The 16228-nt window shown below is 42.4% G+C and overlaps 1 protein-coding gene across 1 annotated transcript; it reads right to left on the reverse strand.

Annotated features, from left to right (window-relative positions):
* Positions 1 to 6438: 6438 nt before the first annotated feature.
* Positions 6439 to 16026, reverse strand: LOC134396870 (zinc finger protein 345-like). Its single transcript, XM_063123463.1, has 2 exons — positions 16007 to 16026; positions 6439 to 8481 (listed from the first exon to the last, which is right to left on the reverse strand). Exon 2 carries the CDS (start codon positions 8462 to 8464, stop codon positions 6692 to 6694), a length of 1773 nt encoding a protein of 590 aa, XP_062979533.1. The 5' UTR covers positions 8465 to 8481; positions 16007 to 16026; the 3' UTR covers positions 6439 to 6691.
* Positions 16027 to 16228: the final 202 nt, after the last annotated feature.

Below are 16228 nucleotides of genomic sequence, written 5' to 3' on the forward strand. Positions count from 1 at the left end.
TGGATTGGCAGGGGCGTCTTTCCTTGGCGTCGGAAAAACGGTGGCTTCACCTTAGGCACAACGACATCCGATGGATAGTTTCGATTTGCCCGTTGCCGCTTTCTTCGCTGCTGCTTCTGTTTCCGTTTCATTCTTTTCTGAGGTTGCATCTTCTTCTGTTTACGGGCAGCAGCCATTGTTTCTGTCTTCTGTGCCTAAGCTCACTGTACTCCTGAAGTGATGAATCGCCTCTACCTCTGCTGTCATATACTGGCTTGTATTCAAATGAGGGAGCAGCTGTTTGGCCTTTGATTGGCTGGCTAGAACAATACACTTTCTTAGGATGTAACTGTGATGTTGTGCTGCCTTATATGTCATAAATGTAAATATCTGCAAGGTTAATGCTTTATATTACATAGACAGTTCCATGAAATAAGTAGGCCTCAATATGAACCGCCCAGAGAGCTTCGGCTATGTGGCAGTATACAAATGCAATAAATAATAATGTACTTATGATTTGAATCCACAGGTTGGGTTCATAAGGGGGGTTGAATGCCTAGTGCTGATTGGATGGTTGAGGGGGAGTGCTTGAATTGGCTGTGTGAGAGTGGGAGGAGATGGAGAAATGTAGCTTTATATACAGACAGTTAAGTCAGGGGTAGGAGAAGAGACAGAGTGGGTATGGATTAGGATTCTGTGAAGTGAAGGGTAGAAGTGGGGTAGAGAGAAGTGGATGATTATATGAGGAAAGTGTAGGATTCTATGAGAGAAGTGGATGATAGTAGTATTCTAGAGTGAAACCTTGTAAGAAAGAACTGTCAGAAACCAATATGCTTAGAACCTTGTAACCATACACATCTGAACTGAGGAAAGCAATAAGCTTATGTATAAGCACTTATGTTAATAAATTCCAGTTAATTAAAACAACTGATGTGGTTGGTGGAGTGACGGAGGAGAAAACAATAGTGGCAGCAGAATGGGAAACTGAGGGCTAGGTTGCCGGGCTGTGGAGCCTAAAGAATAAAGGCGAGACGAGCAGCAGCACTAGGCCTAAACCCTCACACACACACGTCATTAGCACAGGGGGGATTTAAGTGGTCCTGGTGCTAGTGGCTTGGATAGTCCTGTCAGGTAGTTTGTGGGCGTCTCAGGTGAAGCCAAGACGACACAGAGGAGGTTAGGACATCACAGTAACAATAGCATCTGAACAATCCACAGCACTTCATAATATGCCCCTGTGAGCTGTTTCTCCCTCCCATATACAAATAGAGAAGACTGTGACATCATCAGACCTAATATCTGGCCAGTGGGAAGGAAGAGACCAACAGTGAAGCTGACATGGTGCTTTTTTGCTTTAACAGTTAGAAAGATATCTAACCATCCTTCCTGCAGTTAATTATTATTTTTAAATAAATGTTGTAGAAATCATTATCTCAGTAGTAATATAACATAATATCAAATGCCTACACAGAAAGTAAGTTCTGGCTAGGTTCTGTTACACTTTAATGTGAACAAGAGAAACAGAATTGACAGTCAGCCGCCCAACCTAAAAAGAAGCATCAGCAACAACAGATCTTTCAGCAGAGAAATGGTCACAAGAACCAGACTCAGTGGCACACACATGTAGGTACCAACTCTGTCCCCTTGTCTACCCTGGCAACACTATTACATCTAAGGCACATTGGTGTCAGATGGATAGTTGCGTGGCATAGATATTTGCCATGCTGGCGACAATATTAAAGGATCTAATAGTCATCCACAATAGTGGGTGCATATACCTGCTCATTTTTCAGTGTGATACGTCATCATATGGAACTATGGAATTCACTTTCACAGGATGTAGTGATGGCCACCAAGTTGGATGGCTTCGAAAGGGCTTGGACAAATTCATGGAGGATAAGGCTATTAATGGCTACTAGTCCTGATGGCTCTATGCTATCTCCAGTATCAGAGGCAGTATGCCTATGTACACAAGTTACTGGGGGAATATTGGGTGGGAGGGTGCTGTTGCACTCATGTCCTGCTTGTGGGTTTACCGCGGGCAACTGGCTGGCCACTGTGTGAACAGAAGGGGATTTCTTCTGCATAAGTGCTACCACTGAGATGTTGGTCAACCATACGTACTTCAGCAATGTTGCATTGATATCTGTCTTTACAATGGCTGGTTTTGCAGGATGGTCATGCCTATATCAGCAGTCACAAACAAGCCCATAACTAATCCCACAGAGGATGGAGTTTTTGAAGTAGAATAAGTCCCAGCCACCTCTTCTGTTGGAAATTAAATGTGGTCTCTTCACCTTTTGTGCTTCTCTATTCTTTATTATCTCCAGAATTTTAGCACAATCTCACAGACTTGTGGACGAAACACGGACGCTACAAAGATAAATTAGTGAAGCAATTACAGAGAGCATGAGTTGTAACAAATCAAACTCCCAAACATCCTGCATGCCATCTAAAGCAAAGGGTGCTGCTATGTGGCAAAGTGGCAGTCTTGCAAGAACCAAACAGATGCCTTCAATGGACACAAAAAGGTCTTTGACCCACATTTAAGACACACTGCAATGCTACGGACAAAAAGTGTCAGTACTGGGGGTGAAAGACCATGGTTCAAATTGCACCCTTGACTATTAAAGCTTGCTGCTTATGTTTGCTCACAAGTCTTTTTCTTTCACTCTGCCTGACTGTGCGGGACTAACATGCAAAGAAATAAATAAGAATTATAAAGCAGTCTGTACACCGAAAAGTGCTGTAGAAATAATGAATAAGAAAATAGACACTGCTGTGATCTGCCTCCCAGGGCTTCTGGGAAAGCAAACAAAAATCCCAACTAAGTGAACTAATAGCAAAACACACTTCACAAATGAGCTTATAATTATTGTTCAGACTTGGCATTTAGCCAACGGTCATGTAAACTTTTGGGTGTCTAAAACATTCGTGACGATGTGCACAATCCTTCTGGACTGTTTGTTTTCTAAAGGTAGTGGTGTCATAACATGGCCTGAAGTGATGTCCCTATACCAGGAGTGAGCAACTTGTGGCCCTCGAGACGTTTTGGATTTCTCACCATTGGCTATGCTGGCTAGAGCTGATGAGGGTTGTAGCCCAAAACATCTGGAGGCCCATATATTACATACCCCTATCATATACTGTTCCAACTGTCAGCTTTTGAGGTTCCTAATCTCTATATATGCCTATTTCATCCATACCTTTTTGAACTCCACATTACCACATGGATTGTAAGACAAGAGACATTTTTCTGTGCCGTGTGGCTTTGGGGTCTGAGATTATTCTTTCTGAAGAAACATTTGTCTTCCTCGACAAATCACATAGTGGTCAGCCTCAATACTTATGCACTACTGGGTAGTAAAATATAAAATTAAACTGTAAAGATACAGCATCTAATGGGTTTCTCATGGTACCCACAGATGTGATCTCAGAGAATAGCAGCAAGTATTATTTATTTTCAGTTTTAAATAGGGTGCTGGGCTATTTATCAGGAAGGAAGTGCTGCTCTTTCCAGAGCCCAGCATGAACTAGATCAGTCAGAATGTCATAGGCCCTTTCATTGGAGGGTGGGGTGGGGGTCAGAGTGGCTATCTTCTACTGAACTCCCTCAAGCCAACCTGCCAGGCGGCCCAGTCCCAATGCAGCAGTAGCCTTTATAGTTTACAGCCAGAATCTAAAGGGTTCAGAGCCCAGTTCAGTAGTGAATAGGGTGACCATGTTTTGGAAACCAAAAAAGAGGACAACATGGTCGGCCCCAAGGGGGCGTGTCCAGCCTTGGTCACATGTCTGATTTTACAGCACACATTTAAGACAAATCTGTTCTACATAACATCTTAATGTTAAAATCACTAAAATAAAGAACAAGCGAGAGATTCAATGTATCTGAAATTAACTTCACTCACTCCTACTTTTGTAGGTTTTGCTGTACTTTGAAGCTTTTGCTATGCTTTGTGTGATACAGTCTCCCCTTCCCCAAATATCTTTTCTGACTGTGTCTTCACTCATTGCAAGCTGCTGTTGTTGTTAACAGGGTTTGCTACTGGCCGGCCGGATGGCTGGCTTTTTTCAATTTCAATTTTTTTAAAAAGCTTGTGTATAATTGTCACAAGTTTCTCTACTCTAACAGTAGGGTGGGTGTTGTGGCAGTTTACCTAAAGACTGGAGAACCCCTTAATGCCAAGGGCTGAAACTGCTCAATATGCAAAACCCCTAAGAGGAGGTTTGACAACCTGAGTTCGAAGGATATGGCTCCAGCAGTTTTAAAACACAATAATTTTAAAACTTTGAACTTTTAAAAAAACCCTTAAAAAAATGGATGAACAGATCTTATTCAAACCTGGCATGGCTAAATCTCTCCTTAAGAGCTATCATGGTGCCAACTTTCAGCCCTTTATCTTTTAAAAATGTAATTTAAAAATAATAATTTTAAAACTTAAATTTTTAAAAAAATTCCTAAAAAATCAATGGATGAACGGATCTGTTTCAAATTTGGTATGACTAAAGCCCTTCCTAAGAGCTACCATCGTGCCAAGTTTCATGTCTTTATCTTAAAAAATGACAGAGTTATAAGCATTTTACTTAATTACCATTAGAACTGCTCTTTGGAAAAATCTGGATTTCCCCTCCCCCTCCCGGATTTGTCCCCCAAAACCCGGAGAAATCCGGTCACATAGTCACCCTAGTAGTGAAAAGCCCAGGATCTAAGAGTTTGGCTATGCCTCATTTTTCATGTAATGGTAAGAGGAAGGGGAGCTAGTTTGGGCCTAATCACATGTGGAATGCCTGAATAAATGTAATCTTATGTGTCAGTTTTCTCAGAGAAACTAGCAGAAGGGGAGTGAGTCTCCGCTCTCCGGCTGCTGTTGATCGATCATGAACGTCAAGCCTACAGTTAACATAACCAACAGCCTCTCCATGAGAAACTAGCAAAAGTGGGGAGTTTTCAGAGGTTGGTATGTCAACTCAAGAGGGTGGAATAGAAATGCCCTGTTTGGCATAGATTGTGTCCCTATCAATTAGATCATTAGGAAGTGTGTTTTGCAGCCCCACCCTTCCTTTAAAGGTGATGCCTAGGCTGGGAGCTATTGATGGGAACATCGCCTTTAATGTCCGTCTTTTATTGTGCATTGTATACTCTCTGTAACCCTTCCTGTTTGGGACTGTGAGAAACACTTCTCACACGGACATACTTTGTTTCACCGGCAATGTCTTATCTTGAAATCTGAATTGTCTGTTTGATCTGTAAATCATTAAGGGCTTTTCTACATAAGGATTTTAACCCTCTACTTTTGCAAGGTTTCTGCTTCCAGATTCTTTGTGGGATAAAGATCTTATTGTCTACACATTCCCCTCCTCCCACCAATTTTTTCCTTCTTCTCTGCCTTTTATATGTTCCATTACATAACGTCTAGGTGGTGCTGTGGTACAGCAGAATTGCTCAACTACACTAGGCTTTCATTCTGCCTTTCCCAGATATACCAGACTTTCCTTGATTAAAAATAAATAAATCAACAACACTAGAATGGTTGCAAAGAATAGGAGAGGCCTGAAGGATGACAACGTTGTGTAAAGCACCTGCAAACTATCATGACTGAAGAATTACGAGTACAGAATAAATGCCTCATGTACAAAAGCTCTAAGAACCTGTCACTGAAGGTTTTGCTATACTTTTCATGGATCCTGAATTGCTATTTGCTATGGATTGTGTTGTCTTCTTCTTTGATAGCCCAGAATGTCTGCTGGTTTGAAATAATCCTGACTCTTGGACTTTTCTATGCCTTGACCCATGGAGATACCAAAGCAAGGAGATATCAAAGTGGAAGCTATGGTTGTTGAAATCTCTGCGTTTCTGGGACTACTCTGGATTTAGCCTTGAACCTATGTCTTGACTCTTAGATTTGATAGGCCTTGACCGATGTATCATGGAGGAACCAATGAAGATTTCAAGGTTGGACTCAATCTCTCTGCATTGGATTTATCTAGGTCTTTTTCTGGAATCCTTGTCTTTAATTGCCTGGGCTGGATTAGTCTGAGAATCATTCGAGGCCCTTGCCCTGTATTCTGAACTGTATAGATTGCAATGGAGAAACCAAATTGTATGGTTCTCTGACTGAATTACATTTTGAGCTTATAGCTAATTACTTTATGATTTCTGGAGTATTGCAACCATTTTGCTGTGAGAGCTAAGAAGCTTGTCTTTGAAACCTGATTTGTTAACAATAAAAATTCTCGCTGTTATTGGTGTTTTGTGTTAGTTTGCCAGGATTTGTTTATGCCAAGAGATAGGAATAGGGCACAACCATATGAAATCATTTTCAGCAGCAAGGGACTTCAGTGCTCTATAGACAACAGCTGTTTCCATGATCACTATTCACAAAAGAGCTCTGTGTGAACTCTTTACTTACTAATGCTTCCTGCTCCGCCCCCACCCCATTTCATCCCATAAAGATATTTGTAACGGTTGAATTCCATATGAATCCACCCATATCTAACCAATTACAAAGTTGCATGGAAATATTTCTCACTAGTTGCACATTTCTGCTCCTTACTGCTGGTGTGGATTCCCTATTGTCTATTAAGATCCAAAGACTTTTTCTGTGCAAGTCTCTCATTGGGAGCAGTTATATTTCTGTTCATTTACAACCTGTGTTCTTGGCTGAAGAAAACAATTACAGGGTGCATTTGTACTTTTAAGCACACTGGTATTCTATAGCACCTGATGAATACTCTGGTGTACGTTCTGCTGTGAGCCATCTCTAAACCTTCCCCTATAGATGGGGCATTCATAAGGCCTTTCTTCTGCATGAATTCTCTGATGTTTGTTAAGATCTGATTTATTGGCAAAGTTCTTCCCACACTCAGGGCACATGTAATCTTTCTCCCCTGAGTGAGTAACCTGATGTTTAATAAGATTAGAACTGCAGGTGAAAGTTTTCTGACAGGTGAGGCATTTATACGGTTTTTCTCCAGTATGGATTCTCTGGTGCTTATTCAGACACGATTTGACACGGAATCTCTTCCCACAGCCCCCACATTCATAGGGTTTCTCTCCTGTGTGTATCCTGTAGTGTCCATGTAGGTGGGATTTGATGCTAAATCTTTTCCCACAATCAGGGCAGCCATAAGGCTTCTCTCCTGTATGGACTCGCAAATGAACATTGAGGTTGGATTGCTGGTCAAAGCATTTGCCACATTCAGCACAGGGATACGGTTTCTCTCCAGTGTGGACCCTTTGGTGTTTAATTAGGTTTGAACGCCGATCAAAACTCTTCCCACACTCAGAGCAGGCATGATTTCTTTTTGCCACAGCAAGTTCAATTTCAGACCTGCTTCTCATAATTTTAATGGCATTTCCTTTTTGGGGAGCTGCATAGTTCTGCGTCAGGTCTGGTAATATTGCCGGAGGTCCTACTGATTTGATCTCAATTGCTTTGGACAGCTTGGGATCTCCCGCATGGATTCTCTGGTGCTTATTCAGGCATGATTTCACACGGAATCTTTTTCCACAGCCCCCACATTCATAGGGTTTCTCTCCTGTGTGGATCCTGTAGTGTCCATGTAGATGTGATTTGATGCTAAATCTTTTCCCACAGTCAGGGCAGCCATAAGGCTTCTCTCCTGTATGGATTCGCAAATGGACAGTGAGGCTGGATTGCTGTCCGAAGCATTTTCCGCATTCGGTACACGAATAGGGCTTCTCTCCAGTGTGGATCCGCTGATGTTTAATTAGGTTTGTACGCCGATCAAAACTTTTTCCGCACTCAGAGCAGGCATGATTTCTTTTTGACACAGTGATTCCTATTCGGGGCCGGTTTCTCATCATTTTAACAAAATTTCCTTTTTGGAGAGCTGCATAGCCCTGCATCACCTCTGGTAATATTACCTGAGGTCCTATTGATTTGATCTCAATTTCTTTGGACAGCTTGGGATCTCCTGCATGGATTCTCTGGTGCTTATTCAGGCACGATTTGACACGGAATCTCTTCCCACAGCCCCCACATTCATAGGGTTTCTCTCCTGTGTGGATCCTGTAGTGTCCGTGGAGGTGGGATTTGATGCTAAATCTTTTCCCACAGTCAGGGCAGCCATAAGGCTTCTCTCCTGTATGGACTCTCAAATGAACATTGAGGTTGGATTGCTGGTCGAAGCATTTGCCACATTCGGCACAGGGATATGGTTTCTCTCCAGTGTGGATCCTCTGGTGTTTAATTAGGTTTGAACGCCGATCAAAACTTTTTCCACACTCAGAGCAGGCATAATTTCTTTTTGACACAGTGATTCCAATTTGAGGCGTGTCTCTCATCATTTTTCTGGGAGCTGCACAGCCCTGTGTCAGCTCTGGTAATATAGCCTGTGGTCTTACTGATTTGATGTCAAGCACTTCAGACATCTCAGAAGCAAAGAAGATATCCCACCACAGCGCCTCGTGCAGTTGGTCTGCTGCGAGTTCTTCCTGCCGAGGTTTCTTCCTCACATCCATAACTTCAGACCCATGACCTGCAGGAACAAAGACAATGGAAGTTGGCCAAAGTGGTGGAGGCAAAAAGTGGCAAGAGATGAGACAAGCAGGGTGTGGGTGGGGTGTGGCTTCAAGTCAGGTAGGAAAGTACTGGGTAGTAGCTGGATCTAGAAACTGCCTTCCCCAGATGGAAGGGCTTCTTCCATCCATGGGAGGTTCCGGATCCAGTGGATAAATTCTGCTGGTGGAATGGAAGAGGACAGTCTTCATGGATTCCCCCTCCTGCTATAATCTACCAAATCTGCTGCAGAGGATTGGGGGGACTCTCTAGAAGAGGGGTGGTCAACTTTGGAAGGTCTGGGAACCATTTTTGACCCCTGGGACTCCTCCTCCACCTTCCCCCTACGGCGCTGATTTTTTTTAAAAAATGGTGTCCTAAGTAGTAAGAAGCACAAAAAAGGTCAAAATTAGTTTGTTTCAAAGCTATTTTTTATCCTTTTGGTGATCTGTAGAGAGAGCACCCAAAGGGTGAAAAAGACATTAAAATTGCCACTCTGGATGCATTTTGTTTTGTTTTAAAACAATTGTTTGGGGGGGCCTGCATGTGGTCTGCAGGCCATAAGTTGTCCATGCCTGCTCTAGAACAATGATATATATATATATATGTGTGTGTGTGAGTGTGAGTGTGTGTGCGTGCTAGGACAACAAAAGGAGTGGGAATTGGTAAAAATTTCCTCCACCCCTTTATGGAACAGGAGTGTTCTGAGGAGTTCATCAGTGAATACTTCTGCCAATGGAAAAGAAGCTGAACCAACCTGTGGATTATCTGATGCGAAGTTATCCTGATTAGGAGAACATGTGCCACAAGTAGTGGCCCAGGCCTCAAGACTTTTGGGGGTGGGGGCATATCCATACAGCAGGAGCAAGGCCTGCAAGGCTGGGCTATGGTCTGGAACAGCTAGAGAAATGGTTTCAAACTGTGTCTCAGGACTTGCTGGCAGTCAGCCATTCATCAGGGGAAAATCAGCAGTAATTTTTGATGTACTTCTCTGATTAGTTCTAAAGAGTTAGATCTCTAATGGATCTTCCATTAATAAAACATGACTCCCATATGTATTGCTGTGCAAATAGTCTATTATTTTCCTTAGGAGGCCCTGTACTACCTTTAAAAAGGAGTGACACCTTCTACCACACAACTGTGGGAACTGTAAAGTCAGCCCAATTAAATCTTCAGGGAGCATACAGCAGCCTGGTATGTCAACTGCCCTGTATAATATATACATCTTTTTTGTCTATACCTAAAACAACATTTATAGCAACCTATGTGAGGTCCTTTTGCCCCTGCATGTATATTATGTAATTTGTTCTTTTTGCATATTTTATTTTAGCACTGGCCACTGACGAAGACTTCGTGTTGAAACACGTTTGGCCTGTTCATTTTATGTTGTTTCTGTCGGATATTTGTTCCTGTGCAACATGTTATTGCACTCTTAATGCAATACTATGTTAATTTTAATTTTATTCTTGTACATTAAATATTGCTGCTTTATTGTATATATCCTTAACTTTTTGTTTAGTATCACCTTTCCATGCAACACAGCTTGCTGCTTCTGATCGTCCTCTACAGAGCAGCCACAGGGAAACGTAGATTTGCACTCTCATATATTGGAGCAACAGTGAGGCCAGTTCTGCACTTCTATCTGCTCCTTGGCTCTACAGATTAGAGGCAAAACCACACCAAGGCATGGGAGGCTCCACTAGAATTGTTTAAAAGCTTGTTTAAAACGTTTTCATTTTGTATGCTGCCTAGGGTATTCTGTAATAGATGATGATGATGAAAATAATAACAACAATAACAACAACAACATAATGCTGCATAATGTTTATAAACTAGTTTGTATTTTTGTGTGTGAATTGTTATGAACTGCCCAGAGAGCCTCCGCCATAGGGCATTACAGAAATGAAATAACAACAACAACAGTGATGGAGGAACCTGCTGGACCTTAGCTTAACTCTCTCCCTGCCACCCCACCCCTTCCTGGAGCAGCCACCTTCTATTTGCATTCCAAAAGGGTTCATTGATCCAACACCTCACCTGCAGAAGGACCTCTTGCGCTCTTCTCCTCCTCAGACTCCTGAATCTTTTCCTCTTGTTCCATCTGTAACATTGCGTCAGATTCAGGCTTATGGAAAATCTTGTCTGGATTTGGAGGTGGAAATTCTGGGTTACAGGGGGGAAAAGTGAGATCAGAGGGGCTTAGAAAATGCATATTGGAAACAACCTCATGCAGATAAGACTTTATTATTTGATGATCCATCAAACTTTGTCTTGAGCGGTGGCCAGCCAGAGGTTCCTTGGCTGACTTTAATCTGGTCCATTTTTGTGGCATGTAAAGCAATGGCAATGTGGCCACACAAACTGATTGGGGACTTCTTCTTCTTTTAATTAACCTGAAGTCAGAGGAAGGGAATGAAAGGTAAAGAATGCCTTTGCCCATCATGGAAAAAACAATGGGACCTAGTTTATATAGTGTTTTGCTTTATTCTCCCCCAATGTAATAACTCCTTAGAGTAAAACAGCTTTACCAAGTACACTCAGCCTAGTACTTTAAAACAGCCTTGTGGAAGATGTCCCTGAAAGCAAGAGGCATCATCAGAAAACATTGGCCATTTGCGAGATCCTTTGTAGACAGGTACTTTGGAACCACAGGAGACTTTAATTATTTAATGCATTTATGTCTCATGGCACAGGGTGTGTGGATTACTGGGACAGATGATAGTATCTCTCCCACTTGTTTACAATCCGCAGAGGAAGAGGGAGTCAGCAGTGCCGTCAGGGCAGGACTTAAGAACATAGAACATGGCCAGTCACCATTGGTAGCTTTATCCTCCCATGAGAATAAGCAGAACTTTGCAGCAGAGGTCCAGGGACCCACTAAGCAGAATGAGCAGGAAGGGCTTCAAAAGCACCAGGGCTGACTTATCACATTTTGAAAGAAGTGAAGTAATGCATATAACCAGTGGAGGCTGGTGGCTCCAATGTCAGTGGGGCGGTCTGTCCGGTCCGAGTTTCAGTCAGAACTCTAAATGATGGTGCCTTGACTGAAATCCGGACTGGATTCACTTCCCCACTGACATCAGAGCCACCAGCCTCCATTGCACATAACCATCTAAAGCCCCCTGACCCTGCATCCTGTAAGACTATTAACTCCAGAGCTTAAGGGTGTTTCCAGACAGTGGGCTCCTAGTGCTACCCGTGAGAAAGCATTGTGAAGCTCTTCTGCCTTTTCTTTCTTAATGGATTATCTGTAGTAAGAGAGCGTTATCACACCAGGGTTATACTGTGCAATCACTGCGAACTGCGTGCAAAGGACTCTGAAGTTTTCCATCTTATAATCTGCTTTGACTGTGAAGTACTCCCATGCAGCCTGCTTTAATTGTGCTATAAAGGGAAAAGCCTCGCTGTATTTAGCCACTATCTTCCGAGTGGCCACTGGGGCGCAGGAGCAGGATTTGGAAAAAAAATTAAACAAATGCTTACATCTGCGTAAGCTTTAAAGATAGAAACATCAAAATTGGCACAGTAATAGATATTAAGGAGAGCTTTAAACATACCAAATTTGAATAAGATTGGGTCAGCCGTTGATTTTTTTGATTTTTTTTTTTACATTTCCCCCCTTAAACCCTCTTCCTGATATGCAAAGTGCTGCCGCCTGGGGTACAACAACAACAACAAGAGCTAAACGCTGTAGGGGATAATTCGAAGGAAACCGGTACATTGGATGAAGCTCAGAGAAAAGATGGAAGAAACAGCAGGGAAACATTGCAGGGTTATAAGATGAGGACAACAATGTCTTAAGCCCACAGTAAAATTCTGTGAATGAGGGAGGGCGATGGCACGATAAAAAGCTTTGTCTGGAAGCACCCCAAAATTACGTAATTGCAGTACTGGAGGATGGTACTAATGGCACATAATTACCAACTCCCTTCCTGACACTATCTTTGTTTCTAAGGCTGTATTTATGTTACAGGGGTGGTTCTAGCACTTCACAGATGAAGGGAGAGGAATGTTGGACAGATATGAATAATAACAGGTAGAGCATGAATTGGACTCTGCACCAAACATGTGTTAAATCTGCAGTGCATAGATAGTCCAAGGTAGGGGTGGGCAACTTTTGGTGGTGCGGTGGCCATTTTTGCCCCCTTGCAGGCCTCACTCCATAGGGCACAGCTAAAAAATCAAATCAAAATTAGGTTTCAGGTTTTATGGGAGAAATGGCAGTTTTAGCTCTACAGAAGGCTAAAAGGGTCAAATTAAGCCTCAGAGCAAGCTAAATTTGACCCATTTATTTATTTACAATATTTGTATACCATTACATATTAAAAACAGATTCCACAGTGATGAACATGAGAAGTAAAAAGATAAAAAGAATGAAAACATTATTAAAATTTTTCTTTTAAAAAGAGAAAACCAATAAAACTATGGCTGGTTAGTTAAGGAATGCTTCCTGGGAAAGAGTTGTTTTCAGGAGGTGCCAAAAGCAGCACAGCACTGGAACCTGCCTGACCTCCAGGGCCAGGGAGTTCCAAAGAAAGGGAGCCACCACACTAAAGGCTCTTCTCTGGGTGGATTCCAGTCAGGTCCATGTGGAACCACCAGAAGCATAATCATTTAGCGCTCTGTAGTGCCAGAACTGCCATTGCATCCTCACCCCTGCCCCTAAAAAAAAATTCCCTTTTTTTGCTCACTACCAAATTCAGTATGTTGCCTATCCCTGGTCTAAGGCAAGCGTGGGGAAGTTGTGACCCTCCAGATATTATAGGGTTCCAACTCCCATCATCCCCAGCCAGCATGATGATGGGGTGACAGGATCCCCAGCTCCTGGTCTAAGGGGATACTCCTTTAATTCCTATTGGCAACCGTACCATTTATTAAAAAGAAAATCTTGATGTGGTGAGGTTGAAAATGAGAAAAGCAGGTAGATAAGGAGGGAGTGCTTACAAAACATTTGATCTGCAGTCCAAACTCAACTTAAGGTTCTCAAATAACATTATAGAAACTCTAGCCAACTGTACATTGTATTATAGCACTGTACAGGCAGGCGATTCAAAACTGTTCTTATTAAATCATAAAAATAGACTGTTTAATTGTCAGGATCAGGCCCCGTCTCCCTAGCGTGTATCCCAAATCAGACTCAGACTCAGAACCAGAAGAAGGAGAAGAAGAAGAAGACCACCAGCCAAGACAGGAAGCGAGGGAAGGAAATTATCCAAGACTCTCCAGGAGTCAAAGAGGAATCTTCTCAGGAGCTTTATTGGACAGGAGGCCCAGGCAGAACTCTAAGGGAGCTATCCAAAATGCTGAAATATTTACTATATTTCATCTACCATCACCTACTATCAAATTCTTTTTTAATTGGAGATGCCAGGGATTGAACCTGGCATGTGCTCTCCTACTGAGCTATAGTCTCTCAACTCAGTCAAACGCTTTAAAACAAAGTAAATTTAGCTTCATGTTCAGTGTGGAGAGAGATTCTGATCCGGAAATGGGAATGAAATCTGACAGAACAGCCGTGCTCATTTCTAGACTAAGTATTTATTCATGCAATACTTTGTGTGTTGTTTTCAGACAGTGCTTGCTGACTTCCAGCTGTGCTGCTATAGGCTGAGTCAACTGTGTGCATATGGGCGTTGTGTGGTGAAATCAGTTCCAATTTGGTTTTGGTAACCAATTGCAACTGTAGTTTTTTAGGGTCTCAAAAGTGTGTGACCTGGGTCTAGGGCAGCCCTTGGAAGCATAGAGCTGCCTAAAAACCAGAGCTGCCAAGGGGCTCAAAAGTGCAGGTGAATTGGTCCTTACAGGACTGAGATTCTTACCTAGTGAAGCCATATTTTCAGAATTCTCCTGCATGACACTGTAATATAAATTTCTTTGGTCCTCATCTAGAAGATCCCACTCCTCTTGGGTGAAATATACAGCCACTTCCTGGAAAGCCACAGGCCACTAGCAGATGAAAGAGGGGAAAACCCAAAATTAATACATTTGACCTGGCTACTTTGATTACTGCTTAGTTTTATACTGCTTGTGCTTTTATACTGTACTTTTATCTTGTGTTTTTATACTGCGGTTTGTTTTATAACTTGAATTGTACTTTATGGTTTTAGTCTATGTGAACCACCCAAAGAGCTTTGGCTATTGGGCAGTAAAGAAATGTAATAAATAAATAAATGATGGTTGTGTTGTCCTGTTGAACCTTGATTACTCATTCAGCCTCAACAATGGTGTTGCTGAAATAAAAGATTTCTTAGGCAGGGCTACGAACATAAGAAGAGTCATGCTTAATGAGATCAAAGCCGAATTTAATCCAATATTCTGTTCAACACAGAGACCAAATGGATGCCAATGGGAAGTCTGCAATAGCAGTCTAACATTTGGGTTCTCTCCCCAGCAATTTGTATACAGAGTCATGTTGCCTCTGATATTTATTTATTTATTACATTTATATACTGCCCTATAGCCGAAGCTCTCTGGGCAGTTTACAAAGATTAAAACATGGAACATTAAAAACAAATATACAAAATTTAAAACCATAAAAAGCATAAAACCCGATTACATACAATACCCATCATTACTGGGTCAGTTAAAAACTCAACACATGCTGTTAAATGCCTGGGAGAAGAGAAAAGACTTGACCTGGTGCCGAAAAGATAACAATGCTGGTGACAGGCAAGCCTCGTCAGGGAAATCATTCCATAATTGGGGGGCCACCACTGAAAAGGCCCTCTCCCTTTGGAGGTAATATATTAAAGGTAATATATAACCATCATGACTATTAGCCACTGATAAGCCTTAGCCTCCCTGAATTTGTCCAGTCTCCTTTTAAAGGCATCGAAGTTGGTATCCATCACTATTTTATGAAGTTACTCCCTTTTATTAGGGTGACTACATGAAAAGGAGGACAGGGCTCCTGTATCTTTAACAGTTGCATAGAAAAGGGAATTTCTGCAGGTGTCATTTGTATATATGGAGAACCTGGTGAAATTCCCTCTTCATCACAACAGTTAAAGGTGCAGGAGCTATACTAGAGTGACCAGATTTAAAAGAGGGCAGGGCACCTGCAGCTTCAACTGTTGTGATGAAGAGGAAATTTCACCAGGTTCTCCATATATACAAATGACACCTGCAGAAATTCCCTTTTCAATACAACTGTTAAAGATACAGGAGCCCTATCCTCCTTTTCATATGGTCACCCTACTTTTATCCCTCTCAGTCCTTCTACTGTTTAGCTTCATTGGATGACCTTGGGTTCTAGTATTAGGAGAGAGGTAACGAAACATCCACTTTCTCCACATCACTCGTATTTTTTTACACATCTATCGTGTCCTGTCCCCCCACTTACTCACATTTTTTCTAAGCTAAGGGTTATATACAGGTCTCTGGCAGGATCAACAACTGAGGCTGCCTCTTTTGCGCCAGTGATTTGCTTCTCTAGTACCTGAGAACACCTGTGCAAATCATGCCAATAATCAAGATCTCAGTTATTCAGTACTCTGGGATGGTACCTGTTGCCCCAGGAAGGTCTCGGCCAGCTGAGCTGCCTCCTCACTGCTGCTTGGCTTCTTGGCTCGCACCCAGGCCTGCATTCCCAAAGGCAGCACTTGCAGAAACTGCTCCTGGACAATCAAGTCCACAATCTGCCCTTTGGTGCGGTTCTGTGGCTGTAGCCACCTCTCTGCTGCCTCACCCAACCGGAACAGAGTCTGCCGGGGTGTTTCTCCCAAAGG

This window comes from Elgaria multicarinata, chromosome 3 (assembly GCF_023053635.1).
Source record: "Elgaria multicarinata webbii isolate HBS135686 ecotype San Diego chromosome 3, rElgMul1.1.pri, whole genome shotgun sequence".
Taxonomy (NCBI): Eukaryota; Metazoa; Chordata; class Lepidosauria; order Squamata; family Anguidae; genus Elgaria; species Elgaria multicarinata.